General features: G+C 42.2%; 1 protein-coding gene across 1 annotated transcript in view; it reads right to left on the minus strand.

Annotated features, from left to right (window-relative positions):
- The window catches only part of ITPK1 (inositol-tetrakisphosphate 1-kinase), a 168,848-nt gene that overhangs the window by 15,666 nt on the left and 129,971 nt on the right, over positions 1-23,211 (minus strand). The window contains exons 5-7 of the mRNA XM_042446023.1: positions 9,765-9,863; positions 7,960-8,000; positions 3,309-3,474 (exon numbers count right to left, since the gene is read on the minus strand). Coding sequence (XP_042301957.1) covers positions 3,309-3,474; positions 7,960-8,000; positions 9,765-9,863 — 306 coding nt within the window. The remainder of the gene's footprint in view (positions 1-3,308; positions 3,475-7,959; positions 8,001-9,764; positions 9,864-23,211) is intronic.

Here is a 23,211-nt window from a genome sequence, read left to right on the forward strand (position 1 = left end):
CCCGCCTTTCTCCCAATAAAAGGACTCAAGGTGGCTAATATTTTAAAGCAGTACAGATTAAAAATGTTACAAAAGTTAAATGAAAGGATAAAATATACAATTAAGCAAACATATTTTAAAGCAATTCAAACATTAAAAGGCATTAAAAACAATAAACATAAAAAACTATATACAGACTCTTAGAAAACCTGAAAAACAGCACCACACAGCATTAATAGCCCAACCTCAACAATTGTAAAGGTACATCACACTAGTACAATGTGCACAGATGGTACCTCACACCACTACAACTTGTATGCATTACTAAGAACCCCACCTCGTGCTGTTGGAGATGGTGTAGTAATAGAGATAACTTCCTGCACATGTGGTACTAATGTCCAAGTGTATTTGCATTTTGGTACTCAGTAGTTAACTTAGGCCCAATTTAAATGGGCCTTTGCGTCGCCCCCGTCACATGCTAGGGGTTGGCTGAGGACATAGTGTCCATACCAGCCTCACCCCTAGCATGTGACAGGGGCGTCAAAATGGCGGCGCCCTGTACACATGGGCACTGCCATTTTGATGCGACGGACGCATAGCATCCGCACTTCCTGGCACCTTTGTGATGCCGCAAGTGCGCCATTGGTGCCTTGTGGTGCCACAAGAACCTGCTTTTTGCGGGTTCTTTTTGTTACGCGACGGAGCTGTGCGGTTTGTCCACTGTGGCTCCCTCGTGGAGCAAACCAGGACAGCGGGAGACCGCCCTTTTTGGGCGGTCTGTATCCCGCCTTAGTTTCAGAAATCACTGAGCAAAAAATTGTCCCTTCTCCAGAACTTTTATTGCTTTCAGTGTTTACTAATGAAAACAAGACATCACACAATAAAGATATTATTGCATTTTTGTTGGCATTGGCCAGGATTGAAATTGCCAGGGCTGGGAAAACTGGAAAGGTCAATATGACTGATTGGTGGTCTCGAATTTGGAATTTTTGGTTCATGGAAAAGCTCACTGATCAATCTAGAAGGTTGCAGGGGTGGAATCTTCCTCTGCTTTTTGAAGAACGATGGTCCCCACTTATATCTTATCTCAATAACACTGAAGCAGAAGTGGGTCTTCCTTTGTAATATGATTCCCTTTCGTTGACTGAACTGGTGCAAAGAAGGTATCTCTGTGTTCTGAGTCCATCTCTGTTTTTATGTAATGTTGCCCTTTTATATCCCATGTGACTTTGAATCTTTGAAGTTGGTTTTTAAGGATTTGTATTTTTAGCTTGTTTTTGTTTGTATTTGTTATTGTTTTCTGCCTTTTTTTTTTTTTGGTAAGAAATAAAATTTTTTTAAAAAGTTGTAAAGGCCAAGCAGCAAAAACTATTTTAACCTCTCGCTAGAAGGAGAGCAAGAATGGGGCCAGCATGGCCTCTCTGGGGTAGGAGTTCCAGAGTCTGGGAGCAGCTGCCAAGAAGGCCCTCACCCTTGTTCCCACCAAATGAGCCTGAGAAGGTGGTGGGACAAAGAAGAGGACATCCCAGATGATCTTAAAATTCTAATGGGCTTGTACTGGGAAATACAGACCTTTAAATAGCCTGGGCCCGAGCCATGTAGGCCATATAAACCGGAAAAAAACCCTATTTTTCTTGTGGACACTAAAGAATATGGCTTTCTGAGGAAGAAATATGGGAAATAATTTAAAATTCAAAAAACAAACTACCACTCACGATATGATTAAAACTATTCTTTATGGTTTCTTATTCATTATACTGTACCTGTACACAGTACAAACCAGAAGAAAAACAAGCTCCCACAAAAGTGTTTTTAACTTGCAGTCACATTGCTTAAAACTGACCATTGCCTATCAAGTTGGCTCCTTTAGGTGAATCTGCTAAATGTCTAGTTGATTTATCTACTAATTAAATTGCCAGTCTCAATGGCAATACTATTTATTAACAATTCTCATTTCTTATCATTATGATTTCTATTAAAAAACTTGGTTCGTTTTGGAATTTGGGTCTTCTGCATGTAGACATTTTAATGCATCCTACTGCTGGCTCTTTGGTTAAAAAGCAATGAAAGCACCTGCACAAAGGAACAACATAGTTTATTGAGCAGAGACTCAACATGAAAGTCAGTTGAGCCAACTATAAGGCAGACACAGGAAGCACTATGATTGCATCCAAGAATTTCTCACTTGCTAGGAGTGAAGAAAAAGTAAACAAATCCACTGAAACTTTTAAGCTAAGTGCTTTTTTTCTTGTCCACGACACCATAAATCACAGGTGCAGAATCTAAACACCAAGTGGGTTCATATAATCTATTTAATCTAAGAATTCCATTCATGTGCATTTCATAACACATGCCATACTAATTCATACAGGAAAAAAGTCCAGGCTGCAAGAAATAAGTTTCTAAATTTTTAAGGGGCTATTTAAAACAGTGGTTCTCAAACCGTGGGCCTGACATCTGAGAGAGTTGGGTTTTGCATGACTTCTGGCAGAGTGGGAACTGTTCAATGACTGGTAGGACCACTTTGATCCCAGTAATAGAGGAGCCCTGGTGGCGCAGTGGTTAAATGCCTGTACTGCAGCCATTCACTCAAAACCACAAGGTTGCGAGTTCAAGACCAGCAAAAGGGCCCAAGCTTGACTCATGCTTGCATCCTTCCGAGGTCGCTAAAATGAGTACCCAGACTGTTGGGGGCAAATTAGCTTACTTGCTAATTAGCTTACTTGCTGTTCACCGCTATGATCTTTGGAATAGCGGTACATAAATAAAACAAATTATTATTATTATTATTATTAGTGCTGTTGCTTCCAAAACTGGGTCCATAGAACAGTTTCTAGTTACAGCTGCTGTTTTGATTGTTGGTTATTTCTGAGGACAGGGCTAGAGGACCTTTAGCCCTCCTGATGTCTAAGACTACAATTCTCATAATCCCTCACCACTGGCATTCATAGCTGGGCTTTTGGAGCGGAATTTCAAATATGTGTAAGGCTGAAGTGTTTGTACCTCTGTTTTAAGAGGAAGTTTGAGATGGCTCATTCTAGTTCTCATATCATGACAGTGTGGTATTCATGCTCCATTTCACAGAGCCTTAACCTTACGCATACGTATGGCTCTCTGCATGTATTCCATTCATGTGCCTACCAGAGAAATGGCTGGCATAAGATTGGAAGTTTAAGAATGTGCCAGAGATTTCCATGGGTCTTCACTCCACCATTCCCCAAGTTCAAAGAATTTAAGAAACACATTTTCTCTTCTGGTTGAAGAAGGATATCAGCAAGATGCTGTCCTGTTCATGCTCACATTTTTGAACTGTCCCTCTTTAAGCTTACCTGAAACACCTGCTGAGAAGTTCTTAACTGATGGTCTCTTCACCACAGTGTATGACTCTCCAACTACAAAGACTTTGTATAACACCGCATTATGGTTGATGAAGCTTTGAATCACGCATGGTGGTTGAATGGCTTTGAGGCCTTCCCGGTTGAATATGATAGCCATCTGAAAAATAGAGGGAAATCAAAGTCATACACAGACCCATGCATTTATTTCAATAAGGACTAGGAATTCAGGGCAATGTTATTGTTTCATATATGGTTGCACTGGTGTTACTCTAGGAGACCATGGTTTGAATCCCTGCTCAGCCACTGACCTTGGGCAAGTCATAAGCACTCACCCTCGGAAGTAGGCAATGGCAAGCCTCCTCTGAACAAATTTCATCAAGAAAACACCAGGATAGGGTCACCATAAGCTGGAAATGACTTGAAGGCACAGTAACAACAACAAAAGTTATGTTTGCTGTATGTGTACATTGTAGGTACTCTAAGTTGTCACTGCAACTCTCAAGCTTTCTAACATAGAAGATACTGCCAAGAGTTACAGAAGTGGCTCTAGTGATAATAAATAATAATAAAATAATAAAATGTTATTTTTATCCTGCATCTTCTGATGCAGAAGACTTTGGTGGTTGGAAGCTTGTATGTGTCAGCATAGTGTAGAAGTTCCACATTTGGAACTATGGTCCAAAACATACTGACTGCTTTAAGCCTGCCCTGGCTCAATGCTAGGGAATTCCCTGGTTCAATGCTAGGGAATTCTGGGAACTGTAGTTTTGTGAGACATTTAGTCTTCTCTGTCAGAGAGTTCTGGTACTACAATAAACTACAATTTCCAGGATTCCTTGTACCGAGCCAAGGCAGTTAAAGCAGTCCGAAACTAGATTATTTCTGCAGTGTGTTTTGGACCTGTTACAGCTAGCTATGCACTTATATAAGCCTCAGAGTTACTGTAGAGCTACTGAAGCCATCCAACGGCTATTCTGTGGGCAGTGGAGAGCCAGGTGCATGTGTGTGTGTGTGCGCGTGCACGCACACATGTGAGTATCTTTCAAGTAGGTAACAACCTTCTAAAAATCAATTGGCTGTTGGACTGCAATTTTCATCATTTCTCTTCACTGCCTAGGCTAACAAGGGCTGGTGGAAGCTGCAGTCCAACAACAGCTGTAGGACTAAAGTTGCCCACTCTTGCTTTAAGTAACTGGCTAGTATTTGATAGCTGGAATTATACGTATCTATGTGGTATTGTGGTATATTCTACTTAGTGCACTCTATTAGCTATGTCATTGCTTGTATTACTATGTTTTGAGGTATTTTGAAACAGTCCCCGGGCTATTCAATAAACATATTGATATTGATAGCTGGAATTAAGTTGGGAAGGAGACTTATCTAATGCCTGTACATATTAATACAAATTAGAAACTTCCAATGTTGCATTGGAGAATGATCTAATAGCATTTCATTAACTGGTCTTGAATAAAAGATCGTCATTGAAGTTCTTCATTAATTTAACCTTTGTAATAAAAAAAATACTGTAACGTTGACACCAGAAGGACAGGTTGCTCACCTGTAACTGTGTTTCGAGTGGTCAACTGCGAATTCACACAAATGGGTTTATTCAGCGCCTGCGCAGCAATACTCGGAAACTTCTAGAATCTCTGGGCAGAAAATAGTTTGCAACTTTCTGCAACTTTTTGGCGGTAGCTCCGCCCACCCTTATATATAGCCCCTAGCGGTCTCACTCTCCTCGGTTCTGAATGAGCCGCAAAGCGTGGCAGCAAAGTAGCAAGAGCAAGACACTGAGGGGAGGAAGGGCGGGTTTGTGTGAATTCGCAGATGACCACTCGAAGAAACACAGTTACAGGTGAGCAACCTGTCCTTTTTCTTCATGGTCTCTGCGAATCACACTAATGGGTTCAGACTAGCAAGCTAAAGTCAGTGGAGGAGGGAGTGTCATAAAGCATAACTGCTGAAATCACCAGTTTCAATAAACAATAATAATAAGGGATTAAACAAACCAGACGTACTGTCATTTATTAACACCTCAACAGGATTAGAGTATAGCAGAAAGTAACATTGCCCTCCCAAAGGCTGCCTCCTGTCTGGCTCTGGCATGTAGTCTATAATGTCTGATGAAGGTCAACGGTTGGGACCAGACAGCAGCCTTACAAACATCCTCCAACGGAACCCCAGTAAGAAAGGCAGAGGATGTTGCTACCGCCCGTGTTGCATGGGCTTGAATCCGACATGGAACCGGTCTACCAAACAGCTTGTAACAGAGGCGGATGGTATTGACCACCCATTTGGAGAACCTCTGAGCTGACACCGGCAGTCCTTTCTTGGCTTCAGAATAGCAGACAAACAGTCTTTCCGAACTTCTTGAATCTGACGTTCTGGCCAAGTAGAAAGCTAACGCCCTACGGACGTCTAGAGAATGGATCTGGCGCTCAGAGTCTGTGGTCGGGTTCGGAGCCAAGGTAGGCTTTTCATATTTGGTAGGAAGGTGATGTCGGTACGGAGGACCACCTTGTCTTTATGAAAACGCAAAAAGGGCTGGTCAGCTCGCAAAGTACATAGTTCGCCCGCCCGGTGGGCAGAAGTGATAGCCACCAAGAAAGCCGTTTTCCATGTCAACAGTCTTAAGTCTGTGGTAGCCATGGGCTCTAACGGTTTGGAGGCTAGTTGGGCCAGGACTACGTCCAGACTCCATGCTGGGGTCGGGACAGATGGGTGTAAGTTGTTGAACCCCTTGAGGAACCTCCGTACGAGGGGATCCCCGAACAAAGAAGGCTTGCCATCAAACAGATAATGGGATGAAATGGCAGAGATATAACATTTTATAGAGCTGAGACAACCTCCTGGCAATTTTCTCCAGTGAAGGGAGATAGGCCAATGCAGGTGGTGCTGGTGCTGAGCCGTGGATCCTCCTCTCGACAGGATCGAGGGCATCCTCGTTGGGGTGGGCAACCTCCAGCTTGAGGGTGTCAGCCATTCTGATGATACAGTCGGCAAAAACCCTTACATCGTCGGTGGGAGAAGGCGCTGCAGGTTCCACAAAGGTCAATGGAGACTCTATGCCCAAAAGTGGTGACTCCGAACGAGACCGAGACTGAGAGCGGGATCTGGATCTGCTCATACGGCCACCAGCCGAGGAAGTGTCCCTGTGCGGTGTCAAAGGTCACTTGGAACAACTGTCGGTCCCGAGGGCTGCGTCAAGGTGATGGGATGGTGCAGGCCTGATCCTCGTGGGTCCAGGAATGTTGCGCCGAAGGTGTGAGGCAGCAACTGGCAAAAGGTACTGACCAGAGCGGTGGTCGTAAACAAGATCTGGGTAGGAGTTGAATATGTCCCTGTCCAGCATATCCCTGTCTGGCAGGTTGTAGGCCGATGCTTCGTCTGCCTCCGTACCGAGGGTGGCCCTGTCCTTGCGTGGGGGAGGGCCAATCCGGGGCCTGTCCCGTGGCGGGGAGTGAGACCTGGGCCTCGGCCTCTGTGGAGAAAGTGGGACACCTGAGTCCGGAATTTCACCTTCGGACTCGGAGGGATGGTCCAGGTCCACAATCTGGAGGTCATCAGCAGGAACAGAAAGATGACTAGAGACAAGGACCTTTGGTTCCAGCGGGACTGGAACCGGCTCTGGAAGCACTAACGGCATGGGAGTCGCTGTTGGCCTGGACTGGGGCACTGAAACCGTGCTTGGTGGTCTTTTACGGCGAACCTTGGCGGAAGGCAAGGCCGAATGGGCTCGTTTGGAGCCCCGGTCAGGGCAAGAAGACTTGGGGGCTTTTTGTTTGTCCATTTGCCTCTTTCTAGAGACTTTGGAGGACTTGTCCTCACCCTCACCGGAGGCCCCCGAAGAGGAAGGTTGATTCAAAACCTTATCATACAAGGCGGCCTTCAGGGTCCGGTCCCGATTCTTGAGGGCCTGAATGGACATGGACTTGCAGTGGGGGCAAGTGCTTGGAATATAGGTTTCCCCCAAGCAGAGCATGCACTTGTTGTGGCCGTCGGCCATGGGAATCTTCACCCCACAATTAGCACACCTCTTAAAGGAGGCCATCATCAACACTGTACCGAGTGGTCACAGTTGAAAACAGAGTCCGCGAGAATGGTCAGTCGTACCAGTGGTCAATGTCCAGAGATCCTATTCCTGAGATTGGAAGTGAAATGCTAGCGAAGTTCCTCGAGCTACTTTGCGCGGCGGAATGAAGGAACTGAGGAGAGCGGGAACGCTAGGGGCTATATATAAGGGTGGGCGGAGCTACCGCCAAAAAGTTGCAGAAAGTTGCAAACTATTTTCTGCCCAGAGATTCTAGAAGTCTCTGAGTATTGCTGCGCAGGCGCAGAATAAACCCATTTGTGTGATTCGCAGAGACCACGAAGAAGAAAACGTCATATGAGATTACCAATTAGTTCTGTCTAAATATGAGAAATAAAAGGAAAGAACCTTTATTATTTCTCCTTATTGGCAGGAGCAATCCTCTATCCTCCCAACGTTTCTGTTCTGACTCACAACTTCAGGGCCTAGTGAAGTTACATTTGGACCAGAATTCCCAGAATTCCTTAGCCAGCACAGCTATGGAAAGCAATAATAATAATAATAATAATAATAATAATAATACAGCAGATTGAATTCTGTGTAGTTACTCACCTCATGAGAATTGGTTCCATGGGCTACTCTTGTCTTACAAACTACAGGAGAAAGAAATGAAATGCAATTTTTTGAGTAAATGGACAAAAACAAAACATTTCATTGTTATTCCTAACGAATGAGATGAGCTTGCCAGAGAGGTTTGTTTTAACTCTTTCACACTGCACAAATCACAGCACTATTATTCCATTTTAAATGTCATGGCAACATCCTCTGAAATCCTGGCAGGGGTATTTAGAATTCTCAGTCAGAGAGCTCTAGAGCCTCATCAAATTACAAAACCTAGGATTCCACAGGATGCAGCCATGGGAGTTAAAGTGGAACCACAGTGATATAATTGTGTAGTATGAAAGGGCTCCAGGTAAAAACCAGGTGGCATTTATTGTGGTGACTTTAATGGTTTTAATTATGGTAGTTTTTAGTTGTTGCATTGATTAATTAGTTTTTTTAAAAGCTGAAAAGTAGTATAACAATGTAATAAATAAATGTCTTTAAAAAAAATTTGCCCAGGTTTTCAAAATAACATTGGTATCACAATCTAGGCCTCCCAGCTGAAAAAAAAAACCCCATGTTTTAATTGTGCTTTAGTGTGCTTTATGTTGGCAGGTTTTATTGTTTTGTATTGCATTGTGCTGTATTTTAATGATGTATTTGTTCTTCATGTCACTCTTGGACACTCTTGAATGTGTAACACCTGCATGTTTCATGAAGGTATCTGGGTAGACACTTTGGCAATAAAGCTGCTGGACCACATGAATCATTAAACTGGTCAGGCAGAGATGCTCCTATAATCTGAAGATGCCAATGTCTCCTGTCATTGCAAGAAATGATTTAATGTTCAGTCTTTTAACAGCTTGGCTATTTAATAGAAATTGTATTAAATACTGTATTAATGTGACATTAATAGGATAAAGATATCACCACCATAATGTAAAGAAAACCAGAACTTGGAAAAATTATTTTGAGGGCTTACAGCTCCTTTTCCAGCCAATACAGATAGAACTGTATCTCACTGTATGAGCCCCCAAGAATATTGAGGTCATCGAGAGAGGCCCTTCTCTCTGTCCCATTACCCTCTCAGTTGCGTTTGGTGGAAACAAGAGAAAAGGCCTTTTCAGTGGCTGCTCCCAAGCTCTGGAACTCTCTCCTTAGGGAGGCCAGGACGGCTCCATCCCTGCTGGCGGTAGGTAAAAATGTTTCTATGCCACCAGACTTTCGAATGACAGAGATGCTGTTTTGTTTTTGTTTTAAAGAGTTTTAAACTTTAAAATTTAACAAAGTAATGTTTTTAATTGTTTGTTTTTTTAAACTTGTATTTTGCATATTTATAGTGTTTTAACTTGGACTGTTTTAGATTTGTAAGCCGCCTTGAGTCCCTGTACTGAGATGAAGGTGGGATATAAATAAACATAAACATAACAACAACAACAACTGCATTAGAGCTAAGCATTTTACTCAACAGTTTGTGAATTTGTTCTATCAAATTACATTGTTCATCATCATCTGATCTGAATAAATTCAGAATGTAAGCAAAGTCACAATCTAACACACATTTTTACTTTCTCCCCAATTAACGATACTCACTACCCATCATCGTTTATTTTGAGCAAGTACAATTAATTGCTAAAATCTATTAGGAACCCTTTTTAAATTACAACTTTTGCTCTGATGTGAACATGAGGGTTTTCTTACCACCTCACTTCTGCCCAACTGGAATATTTCTGCTCTTGTTATTGGAGAACATCAGGGAGAAAATTACTCTTAAGAGTTTCCTAACAGGCAAAATGTAAAGCTGGATGACGTACTGAATGGGAACGCAATTCCATTCTTTTCTATTTGCTCCAAGGTATCTCCTCCACATGCACTTGTCAACTCCATAAATGGTGGTGAACAGACTCTCTCATCTGAAAAACAAGAAGAACAAAAAAGAAAATTCAAACAGTCTTTACGTGCCAAAACTGATTTCCAACATTTCCTCACCTTTTCTTTACATGAATATATACAGATATAGAGAGCCAGCATAGTGTAGTGGCTTGAGCGTTGGACTACAACTCTGGAGACCAAGATTTGATTCCCGCTTGGCCATGGAGCCCACTCGGTGACCTTGGGCAAGTCACACACTCTCAGTCTTGGGGAAGGCAATGGCAAACCTCCTCCGAACAAATCTTATCAAGAAAGTCTCATGATAAGCCCCTTAGGGTCACCATAAGTCGGAAACGACTTGAAGGCACACAGCAACAACAGCAGCAGCAGTAGAAGCAACACAGTTCTGATGGTGGAAAGAATCTAGACCACAACAGCTTATGCTATATTGAGCAACATGTAGCAACATGGTTGTTTTTGAAGCTTCAACTGTTCTACCGGCAGCCATCAAAATCTCTGGTTCTGACATTACTACTATATGTACACTGCTGAGAACTGCCTCCCCAAAGTATTTCCTCCTCCTTCTCTTTTGGAAAGGACACAGATGTCCTGCCCTGCCAGTCAGGAGTCCTATGGTACAAGAAGGTGCTCTAGTGCACTGCTGTGCACAGAGACCTTCTACAATGGCCACCAGTTTTTGGCAGCTGTAGCACAAGTAGAGCCACTGATTTTCACCAGCAGCTACTGATCTGTGGTGGTGGCAACGTGGTCCGCCGGCACTGGGCTGGAATGGTTCCATAAAAAGCACTGACATCAATAAGTTATTTTCCCCTGCTTTATGTTGTTCTTGTTCTTGTTGTTGTTGTTGTTGTTGTTGTGTGCCTTTAAGCTGTTTCTAGCTTATGGTGACACTAAGGGTTACATATCATGAAGCTTTCTTGGCAAGATTTATTTACAGAAGGTTTGTGTTGCCTATCCCTAAGGCTGAGAGAGTGTGACTTGCCCAAGATCACCCACTGGGTTTCCATGGCTGAGCAGGAATTCAAACCTTGGCCTCAAACCACTACACCACACTGGCTCTGGATGCTAAATAGAACATGACTAACATTCTACTCAATGAAGAGTTATTCTATTGAGAGAACTGTAGTTTCCAAGTCAAGCCTCATCTGGGGCATTGCATTCAGTTCTGAGCACCTGATTTTAGGAAGGCTATAGAGAAGCTGGAGTATATTCAAAGCATGGCGACAAGAATGATAAGAAGCATGGAGAACAAAACATGAGGAAAGGCTGACAGTGCTGGGCATGTTCAACGTGGAGAAGAGAAGACCGAAGGGTTGACATGATTGCATTCCTTCTGTATCTCAAGGGCTGACACAAAGAGAAGGGTGCAGGTTTATTCTCTCCTGCCCTAGAGCACAGGACCATTCCTAATGGTTTTAAGTTACAGGAAGGTAGATTTTGATTGAACATGAGAAGGGACTTCTTGGAAGTAATAGCTATTCAGCAATGGGACCGATTATCTAGAGAGGTGGGGGTCTCTTTTTATGAATGTTTTCAAAAAGAGGCTAGACAAGAATCTGAAAATTCACTGGAATGTGCAAAGGAGCAAAGCAATCTTGTCACTCTGGAATACATGTTTGTTGGCATGCATCCCAATTCCTATAATGTGTAACAAATGTACTGCCAGACAAGGGACTGAAGCATTTTCATGCATTGAACCAGCTCTTCAAAAACAGAACTGAGAAGGTGGCTCTAAGTAGTAGAAAAATGGGAAGATAGCATAGCAGCACTTCCTAAATGCTGGAAGTATGGAATGAATGCCTGCTTCTGTGCCCTGTTACCTTTCAAATGTACACATACATGGCGCTTCACAGAGAAACATTTTTATAACAGCTTTATTTTCTTATTTTTTACATATACATTTTTAATTGTATATTATGTCTATCAGAGAACATTTGGTTCTCAATGTGTCTTCAAGCTGCTTTTGACTTATGGCTATCACAGGGATTTCTTGACAAGATTTGTTCAGAGAGGGTTTGCCCCTGCTTTCTTCTGAGGCTGAGAAAGTGTGACTTGCACAAGACCACCCAGTGGGTTTCCTTGGCTGAATGAGGATTTGAATTCTGGTCTCCAGAGTCATAGTCCAGCACTCTACATAAATTGTACTAAACTCTTGACAATAAATGAAATACAATTTGAATTTGAAAGGGACAAAAAGGACTGACGTTTTTATCCCCCCTGAATCCCCACTTTTCACCCACCAAAAGACACTTTGAAGTAACTGGCTACACAACTGGTCTCTTATATATCATAGAATCACTGAATCGTAGAGTTGGAAGAGACCACAAGGGCCATCCAGTCCAACCCCCTGCCATGCAAGAAATCCCAATCAAAGCATACCCAACAGATGGCCATCCAGCCTCTGCTTAAAGACCTCCAAGGAAGGAGACTCCACTACACTCCTAGGGAGTGTGTTCCACTGTCAAACAGCCCTTACTGTCAGGAAATTCCTCCTAATGTTGAGGTGGAATCTCTTTTCCTGCAGCTTGCATCCATTGCTCCGGGTCCTGATCTCTGGAGCCACAGAAAACAAGCTTGCTCCCTCCTCAATATGAGATCCCTTCAAATATTTAAACAGGGCTATCATATTACCTCTTAACCTTCTCTTCTCCAGGCTAAACATCCCCAGCTCCCTAAGTCGTTCTTCATAGGACATGGTTTCCAGACCCTTCACCAATTTAGTTTCTCAATGTCCTTTTTGAATTGTGGTGCCCAGAACTGGACACAATATTCCAGGTGGGGCCTGACCAGAGCAGAATACAGTGGCACTATTCTCTTGATCTAGACACTATACTTTTATTGATACATCCTAAAATTGTATTGGCCTTTTTAGCTGCTGCATCACACTGTTGACTCATGTTCAACTTGTGGTCTACTTGGACTCCCAGATCCCTTTCACATGTAGTCTCGTTCAGCCAGGTGTCCCCCATCGTATATCTGTGCATTTCATTTTTCCACCCTAAGTGCAGTACCTTACATTACTCTGTGTTGAAATTATTTTTGTTAGCTTTGGCCCAGCTTTCTAGTCTATTCGGGTCATTTTGAATTTTGATCCTGTCCTCTGGAGTATTAGCTATTCCTCCTAATTTGGTGTCATCTGCCAATTTGATGAGTATGCCCCCAATTCTGTCATCCAAGTCATTGATGAAGATGTTGAATAGTACTGGCCCCAGGACAGAGTCCTGTGGGACCCCACTGGTCACTTCTCTCCAGGATGAAAAGGAGCCATTGTTGAGCACCCTTTGGCTTCGGCCAGTCAACCAATTACAAATCCATGTAACAGTTACCTTATCTAACTCACATATCAATTAATAACCTAGGCCACAGACTCAGACAGCAGGTACATCACAAATGAATTCCTGCCAAGCAAAAAGCTCTAGATCAGCCAAGACATGTGAGCCATTAAATGCCACTACATGCAATATCAGAATAAACCTTAAGGCTAGAAAAGTTGTCAAGTGGCATTGAGAAAAAGCTCAACATATGGCTTTTTCTTAAAAAGTAAATATGAATTTAATTAGGCCTACTTTTGAAACCTCTTGACTGAATGTGATTTACTCAAGGCTCCAGGAGCATGAGAAATCGTATCACTCTCTCATCTTTCTTGTAAATTAAAGTTAAAATTGTAAGCTGCTAAACTCCAGTTTTATATGGTGGTCTTGATGTGCAAGCATAGAACGTTAAAGAGTCACAAACCTGTACAATATCATCGCTTCTCCAGTGCTTTTTCCCTTTCTTTTCATGACATTTGGAGCCATGAGTTTGTTGTTCTGATACTATACTGCTCTCACAAATGGTACAGCTTATTATGAAAACTGTCTTATTCAAACATAATATTAAATTATGGTTTACCATGATTTGAACAAATCTTGATCTCATGAACTCCCCTCAAGTAGCCATGAGGAGACAATGGGAAGCACGTTTCCACAAATGTTTGTGGTGTCTGATCATATCCAAATGGTGTCCTTACTCATGGTTTAGAGAAACTAAGGCCCGTTACAGACGGGCTAAAAAGTACGCACGAAGCGCGTACTAGGGTTAAGACGGGGCGGTGCTTCCACGCGCACAAAATGGTGGCAGCCGTTCCACACGGCCGCCGCCATCGATACGTGACGACTGCGCCGCCCCAAAACGAGCCGCCGCGGTTGTGACGTATTGGGGCCTAGGGCGCCCTTTCCGCGACCCCAGAAGGAGCTCCGTTTCGGAGCTCCTTCCTGGTTTGGTCCGCTGGGCGCAGCCTTCAGACAGCTGCGCCCAGCGGACCAAAGGAGAAAGGGGCCAAACGGCCCCTTTCTCCTTCTCTCCACCGCCGCGGGGTGTCCTTGGGGCTTGAAGCCTCAAGGACACCCTTTCCAGGCTGCGGGGAAGGGGCCTTTTGCCGCTTCCCCGCAGCCTGGAAAGCGGCGGATCGGGGCTTCAGCGGCTGCCGCTCTGGCCACTGAGGCCCCGATTCGGCGGGGAAAGGTGCACCTACAGGCCTCCCCAAAGGGGCGGTCTGTAACGCACCTAACCAACTTCAAATTGTTCTTTATGATTCTTCTTGGCTTGTTTCTCCAAACCAGACTTTCTCAATCAGGTGGCCTCCAGATGTCTTGAGCTACAACACTCCATCCCCAACCATGTGTGTGATCATTGAGGTTATGGTCTTCCAAATCTAGAGCACATCAAATTAAGACATTTTAAAGCTACAGTCACAATTCACCATGGACATCATCCTGAAGAGAAGGTACTATATTTTTATCTTGTTATGTTTTCAAAATGATTTTCTATTGTTTTAAATTATCCTGGTTTTAACTTTTATATGATCATCAGGTTTTTCATTTTGCTACCCTTGTAAGCCATGTCAGATCCCCTCTGAGCTCCCCTTTTCAGATTTTGGAATATTTGCAAATATGTAATGAAAAATCTTGGAGATTGGACCCAAGTCTAAACCTGAAATTTGTTTCTTATTTGTATACCCTTTATAAACATAGCGTGAAGGTAGTTTTATACAGTACATAACATTTTAATCATTTTGTGCATGAAATAAAGTTTGTGTACACTGAACCATAAGTAAGCAATATACAAATTAAATAAATTAAAATATTAAATTAGTCCAACATGAAAGACAGGAGGTAGATAGGTATGGCTCTTGAGACTGATCCTTCTGTTGTTCTTTTATTACTGTGCATTGCAAAAGATAACTGCAGGCATGTTATGCTGGTAAAAACACAGACTGAGAGACAAACTGATGCTTTGAGGTCAACTTGGAGCTAAAAAAAACCTCTCCCTACCCTGAAACAAAATTAAAAGTTTCCCAGGCTTCAAAGCTAGATAAAACAGGCAGCAAAACCTGAAACTGTCAGTGCTGCAATATTTACAAGCTTCTGACAGAAGAAAGTTCCTTAACTTGAATTAATTGGAGGACTAACACTTGATTCAGCCAAGATACATGGAAACATCTTTGGCTGTGTTCCCATCCATATGTCTGCGGTTCACAAATCTCTTTTTTGCCACCAGCCATGTAAATTCAGAGAGCTGTCTGGTTCTACCTCGGTTCCCTCCATTTGTCTCCAATGCAAATGCAAAGTATGGGGAGGGAACCCTTCAGAAACATATTGTTTATGTACTATCTGTATCTGTGCCTTCAAGTTGCCTGTCGTCTTATGGTGACCCCATAAATTTCATGGGGTTTTCTTAGTCAAGGGGTGCTTTACACTGGCCTGTTACAGACAGCCAAAATAAAGCTGCTTCGAGTCACAGTGGAGGTTTGGTGTTTCAATGATGCATGCGTCCTAAGAGTCCAGAAGCCACACCAAAGCCACACTCCAGTCCTTAGTATTACTTATTCAGCATTCCCACTGCAACTCTGCCACTCAACCAAATGAGACTTTGAGATAAGACTCTCAGCTGAGCTCAAGCACTACTGCTTGAATGGAAAGGGGACTCTCAGCTGAGCTCAAGCACTAGTGCAATTAGGACACATTCCTCATTGCAACACAGACTTTCTTTTGAAAAGCAGAATAAAAACAAGATCAGTAATAAAACAGAACTTGGAAAATTACTGTGCTTTGTTTGGACCACAACACCCAATACCTCCCAGTCAATACAGCTAGACCAGCAGATGCATCCTGGGAGTTGTAGGCCAAAAATAACTTTCCACCTCAGGCTTTCACAAGTTATAACACAAAAAAGTAACCTTTACAAACTCTGCTTATGCATATATGGTATCTGCAGCTGATGCAGTATTGTTTCATTATATTCCACCAACTCAATTTTTGTCTGCACAGACCCAATACAACAACAACAACAGGGCAACATCTTATTTGTTTAGACTGCATGAGGAGGGAAGAAGTGGAAAGAAAGGAGAGGGGAGAAACCTTAAAGACCAAACCTTGATATTCTGAAAATGAAGCATGATCTGGAATTGTTGTAAAGTTTTAAGATTCATGTGAACATAGATAGGTACAAGAGAAAAAGGGGGAAATTAAGGACTTTGGGGGAATTATTATTAATTTCTCATAATTGCCACACTTTTGACTTCTGATTAACTTTAAAAATAGCCATGTCAACCAAACTGGTAAGGCAGATGGGAACTTATGAGATATCCTCCTCTTCCAGGAACACCTTCATACATCTCAAATGCCAACAGCACCTATCCATCACATTCAGTATCAAGATGATTTTAGCTCTCAGACAAGTTAAATGCCACAAAAATGACTATTTAAAGAAAATTGGGCTCATAGCCACTGATAAGATCAAGACAGGTTTAGTTTCAGTGAATTCTGGAATGGAGTACAAATGGGACACAAGGGCCAAGACTATGTCTCATAACCTGTACACATTTTAAAGCTAAGTTATAAAAGTGTGGAATATATGCAACAAAACACAGAGAAGACTGTAAGTACAAAGCACATTTCTTTTCAAATTGAGTATAGATACCCATCTGAAATACCTCTGTGATTAGAAGTCAAGATTTCATGTTACACTATCTATATCAATTTGTGTATGAATGTAATCAGTCACTCGATATTCAACAAAGACTCTTGTGGCACTTAAAGACTAACGTGTTTCACCTGGTGTGAGTTTTCACAAACTCCAGCCCACTCCATTGGATGCATCCAATCAAGAGGCAGCTTATAGCAAATAAAATTTGTTGGTTTTTAAGATAGCTTAAGAATTTTTACCAGAACAGACCAATATTGCTACCCCCACCTTAGATCACTTTATTTCCTACAATGCTTACTGATGTACCCTGTACACTTTCAGTGTAGTTCCTGAATCGGCAACTTGCATTCATCATTTTTGAGATGACAGTTGCTAACTTAAAAGCAGAAACAAGCCTGTCTCTAGTCACCAGTTAATGCTGCCTTTATTTGCAGCTTAGATGAAAAGATCTCGCTTCCCCGACTGTGTCCTGTTAGCACAAAAGGAAAGAAATTGGTTTTGGAAGACAAGAAGGGCAGTAGAGAGAAGGAAGCATGTGACAGCAGATTTCACTGTTCCGTATCATTTCCAACAGAACAAACAGAGGGAGTCCCAGTTATGTCATACTCATCCAAGCCTTGAATAAACAACAATTCTATCCAAATCCCATTCTCCCATCCCACATCCAAACACAAGGCTGTCCTGAGAAATCTTTGCCACATACCAGCATTAGGGAGAGCTGCTATGGTTTCCAATAATTTCTATTAGTGATAACTGACAGAAGAACATAAAGCAGTAAACAGATGTGTATCAGAAGATCAGAAATGGAAAGCATGTTTATTTTTTCCATAATTTTTCACAATTTTATCACAGAGAACATGCACAAACTATTTCTACGAAACAAGAGAAGCGGGATTACCAGCCCCAATTCAGAACTGATCCTTTTAACAACTGTTGAATTAAAATGGAGGTGGATGTTTCTGTTCCCTCAAAGTTTTTATATCAACAACAGTTTTTTAAAAAAAGAATCTATTTAGCAATGTTTTAATACATGATTCCTTTGAAAGCATAAGGAAATGAAATCATTTTTTGCAAACAAGCATATCTTTTATCAAATACATAAAAGCAAAATTATTGTATGTTTAAAGATACAGAATATATATATTACCTATTCTATGTTTATAAATACTTATAATTTGTTACAACAAAAGGAGGAAAAGCATTATAGGTGACTCTATGAGACCTATAGTAAATGGGACAGATTAGTAAAAACAGAAGAGTACCAAAATCTAAACAATGCACTTCTGAATCGCAACCAGATCTAGTATATCATTTACCTTCAATAGTCATCATACTATTTGCTTATTGAAATTTACAAGCAGGCTTTTAGGAAATGTAGTTCTCCCCCAAGGGCCTTTGCAAAATCTGTATTTCCAATGGGCATACAAAATGGGATTGTAGGGGGATCGCACATCTCTGACTGATGTGTCACTGGCACTCCAACCAGTCTCAATCACAGTCTACTGTAATGTGCAAACTCAGATATTATGTACAGTACTTGCATCTTGTGGAGAAACAGAAAAAGGATACCCCATCTTTCTACAATGTGTGATCCATGAGATTCTTCTTGACAATACATTTTTTGATGGAGAAAAAAACAACAGTGGAGCATAAAACAGTCTGAATTCAATTGTCAGTCCCAAAGTGGAATAGCCCCATGACTGAATCAGTGGAGTTTACATAGGTGATAATTTACCAAATTCCTCTGGATTCAATGGTCTACTCTAGTTGAGATTAACAACTGGATTTAGACCAATTTCTGTTGCTTTTTGTGGTAATGCAATCACAAACCTTTTCATTGAAGGTAAGACATATTAGTAGTATATTCTATAAAGGGAATGTTATGGCAGACAATCTGTATCAATGTCTGAAAAGGTTAGGAAACCTAAACCAACATGGCAACAAAAATCATCCTTGAGACTGTGGTTGCAGAATTACCCAAAACATTACTGTATTGTTGAACAGCTTCTTATGGAAAGATGGAAGGGGTGAAAAGAATCATTTTATTACTTTGCAAGGTAACCAATTGGCCTTGTTTAATTCACTCATTTCTACAAGCCTAAAGTGATAATTTAATCTCCTGAAAGCTAGGAGTTAATTCGTTCAACCACATCCACAAACAACCTGGGGATTCCATTGCTGGCAAAGCAGAAGTTTCTTATCCAATTAACAAGCTGCCCATGGAAAGCTTTAACTGAAGTTTTAAACTGCCAAATTATACCCCGAGGAAGGCTTTAAATCTCTAATAAAGAGGTGTAGAAAGACTTACAGTATCTAGTTTTCAAAAAAGGGGGAGGGGAAGTGGGAGGAAAAAATGCTAGCATTAAGCAGCTTTTCGTTTTAGACCTATTTGTAGGCAGAATCGTAAAGGTTAGAAAATATGCAGCAGCAGTTCCCTCCCTTCTTCATCCTGCCCAGATTATTTTCCATTTTGATGACTGAATTTGAGCCTAGCTAGGGCTCTTTCAGATTGCACAATCAATATAGTACCATTTTCCACTTTAACTGCCATGGCAACATCCTACAACATCCTATAATCCTGCAATGGGATTTGCAGTTTAGGAACAGATATTTAGCATTCTCAGCCAGGGAGCTCTAGAGCCTCATCACACTACAAAGCCCAGGATTCCAATGGATGCAGCTATGGCAGCTGAAGTGGAATCATAGTGCCTCGGTAACATGGAGAGGTGGAATAGAAATATATTATTATTATTATTATTATTATTATTATTATTATTATTATTATTATTATTATTATTATTATTATGATTACTACTACTACTACTACTACTACTACTACTAATGTGGAGTGTGAAAGGGTCCTTGCTGGATCTTCTTAGGAAGTGGATATGCAGAGTATTTCTTTGAACACAGAAATGGAATATTGGTGGGGTACAGACTGCCCAAAAAGGGCGGTCTGCCCGTGCCTTGCTTTGCTGCGCGAGGAAGCTGCAGTGGACAATATGCACAGTTTTGCGCCGCAAAAAGAACCTGCAAAAAGCGAGTTCTTTTTGCGGCACGACTGTGATGCCGCAGTGTGACAATGATGCACTTGCGACATTACAATGGTGTTGCGATGTGCAGACACTAAGCATTCTTTGCGTCAAAATGGCTGTGCCAATCTATACAGGGTGCCGCCACTTTGACACTCTCATCACTTGCGAGGGGCGTCTGGAAGCGCTGCCCCTCGCATGTAATGACAACACCCCATTGCGCCCGTGTGTAGAGCGCCATTGTCTCCTGTGACCAGAAATCAGTATGAAGATTCTAGACTAACCAGGTCTGGTAGAATTGCACAATGAATAGAAGATTATGTTCTTTATGGCAGAGTTCACATCCTCCACTATCAGCAACTGAATTTGTTCTACTGTCCTTCCAAAGGTTCTGGAAGGATGACACTGTTGTTATGAACTGGCACATGGGTGGGATAATCTTTGATTGTCCTTGGCTTGCTACATAGCCAATGGTCCTGGAAGACCTCCAATAGTCCAAGATCTCCAAAGGTCCTGGACAATGCATGCATAGTTATGCACTGGCTATCAAAACTCAGCTGGCAACAATCCAGAATTGCTCCTGGGCCACTACATGGCCACAACAGGAGAAGAACAAAGAAAAGGTCTAGTCTAGGGGGAGTTGAAGCAGTTCTCCAAGTCTATTTGAAAATACTGGGCTTCACCATTCTCCTTGGTGGGATTTCCTGGCATTCACAGTGTCCCTGCTTCTCTCCCATTCCTAAAACTTTGAATATTCTTTCCATCTCTAATCTACAGAAGACGAAAGTATTCCAAACATAATGGTTTATTTGTATCAGGGAAGGCTTTGAGTGAGTTCAGTTAAAAACATTAGGAAAATGGCTCATAACTAAAACAAAAGGTTACCAGTGTTGCACAGTGACAGATTTGCTTTGCAGCTTTTACTCACCATTTTCACACCGCTGCTTGTGTACATGTCAATTTAAAACTCCACAGCATTAAAAACTATGCCTGTACCTTGACAAATCCAGAAGGCAATGGGGCTGAGCAGACAAACCAGGATAGCAAAGGTTCAGCCAGTTCTATCCTGGCCCTGGTACTCATCTGAGTTGGTCCCTGGGTTGGCATGGGGACAGGAGGGTGTTTGTAAACCCATCCCCGCAATGGCCCAGAACCAAGACAGGTGCATGCTGCTTACTTTGCCGTGTGTCACTCCAACTGAGAAGTTCCCCCGTCGTTATGTGTGACATGGAAATGGGGCACCTGGCTGCCCTGTTTACACATTGGATGTGGTGACATGGGTCTTCTCACTTGGAGGGACACACATTAAGATAAGGAATGGGGGGGGCATGGGGGTTGTCATGATGTTTCCAGGAAACTGTGCCAAACCAGAGAAAATTACCCATCATATTGGCTGTTTACCCCAGGATTAGGCTGGATTCTCTGGATCCACATCTGGACTCACAGTCTTGGATCCAATACTGCTGCTGGGGCTTTTGTCTGCATCATCTGAACTACATGACATGAGGGTGGGGGGAACCCAGGCCTTTTGTGTCTACCTAGGAAAGATGGAAGATATTTCAGCCACTGTCCAACCCAATCTAACTAACAAAAATTAATTTAATGAAAACAATTCTTTTCCAGAGTGATTGGTGGTGATTACAGTAACTTCCACTTTAGAGAGGGTACTTTTTATTCCTGTATCACACGTTTTATAGATGGAAGACAAGTGTTCTCTCTCTCTCTCTCTCTCTCTCTCTCTCTCACACACACACACACACACACACACACACACACAGCTCCAGGACAGCACAGTGGGAAAGGTCACACTGGAAGGGTAGTAATGTAGACTTCTCTGAAGTGAAACAAGCAGCCTCTTCATGAAAAAATGTCAACCACAAGGACCTTTCTAGTAGCATCTTGGTCTGATGACAAACCCAAGGGACTTCATAATACCTGTTTCAGGTCAAGAGGTTTCCTTTAAGTGTGTGTACATATGCAAACACACACAATTCACAACTGAGATACAGACTGTTGCAGTTGCCAGTATAAGCTAATTAGCTTACTGAGTTCAAAAGTTTCAAAAGCTTCAAAAGCAGACAAATAAAGGAGAGTTTTTTGGGTAACATAATCCTTTAAGCTGTAGAAAACCAGGGCATAGCATAATGGTTTTTGAAGTCACACCGTATAGGGCTGGATGCAGTTTGGGGAAATGCTTCAGAACACGTCAGATTTTCCACCTAGCCCAGGGTTCTTTGCTGCAATTATGTGGTGACTCTGTGAGGGCCTTGGCAACGTTTTCCCCCCATTACCTGCTACCTGGGACCATTCACACTGCAATTATAGCATTATGGTTCCACTTTAAATTACTATGGTTTCATCCTATGAAATCCTGAGATCTGGAGTTTAGGGAAAGGTATTGAGTATTTTCAGCCACAGAGCTTTAATACCTCACCAAACTAAGAAACCCCAAGATGCTACAGAACTTCGCCATGACATTTCAAATGGAATCCTAGTACTATAATTTTATTCTGTGAAAGGGCTGCTTGTCCTTTTACACTGAGATGCTGTGAAATAAAGTTGGGAATTTCTACCTAGAATGTAATTCTTCACTAAGTTTCTTCTCAAATGTAGGAATGAGTAATTTCAGCAATTTTCTTACTGATGCAAGAAAGCCTATGGCGTTTATCACACGGAGGTTATTGGAGCTAAGATCAGGGGTGACTGCGGGTTGAACGATGCAAATTGATATTATAATGTGAGTGTTTTATTACACCAGGTTGCCCTTCCGTTGCCCTTCCGAATCGAGGGGGAAAAATCCAAGGCAAGTCACGTGATGCGGATTGAGTGCAAATTGTATTACTACACCGGTGCATACCATGCAGATTCAACAATTCGAATTGGGACCCTTGCGAATGTTCAGTGGGGCCCTGAAGGCATCCTGAACCTTTGCACTTCCGGGGTGAAGAAGGGAGCCTGGTTCCACTTTCACGTGAATGACAAGCTTCACCTTTCTTCCTCCCTTCTATTTTCCCATCCCTGGCAGCCAAATTCAAAGGGTTCCTCCCTGTCACAGCCCCCATCCATTTCATCCACATCGACATCTATCCTTTTGTCATTCTCTTAATCTATGTCATCTACATCTCTCCTTCCCTTTGTAACAGTTGCCTTCTCTTAGGTTGCATCCACACTGGGGAGATAATCCGGTTTAACTCCACTTTAACTGTCCTGGCTCAGTGCTATGGAATTCTGGGAACTGTAGTGTCCTGAGACATTGAGCCTTCTCTGCCAGTGAGCTCTGGTGCCTCAGCAAACTAATAACTTAAATCATCATCATCATCATCATCATCATCATCATCATCATCATCATCATCATCATCATCATCATCAT

The sequence above is a fragment of the Sceloporus undulatus genome, chromosome 1, assembly GCF_019175285.1.
Source record: "Sceloporus undulatus isolate JIND9_A2432 ecotype Alabama chromosome 1, SceUnd_v1.1, whole genome shotgun sequence".
Taxonomy (NCBI): domain Eukaryota; kingdom Metazoa; phylum Chordata; class Lepidosauria; order Squamata; family Phrynosomatidae; genus Sceloporus; species Sceloporus undulatus.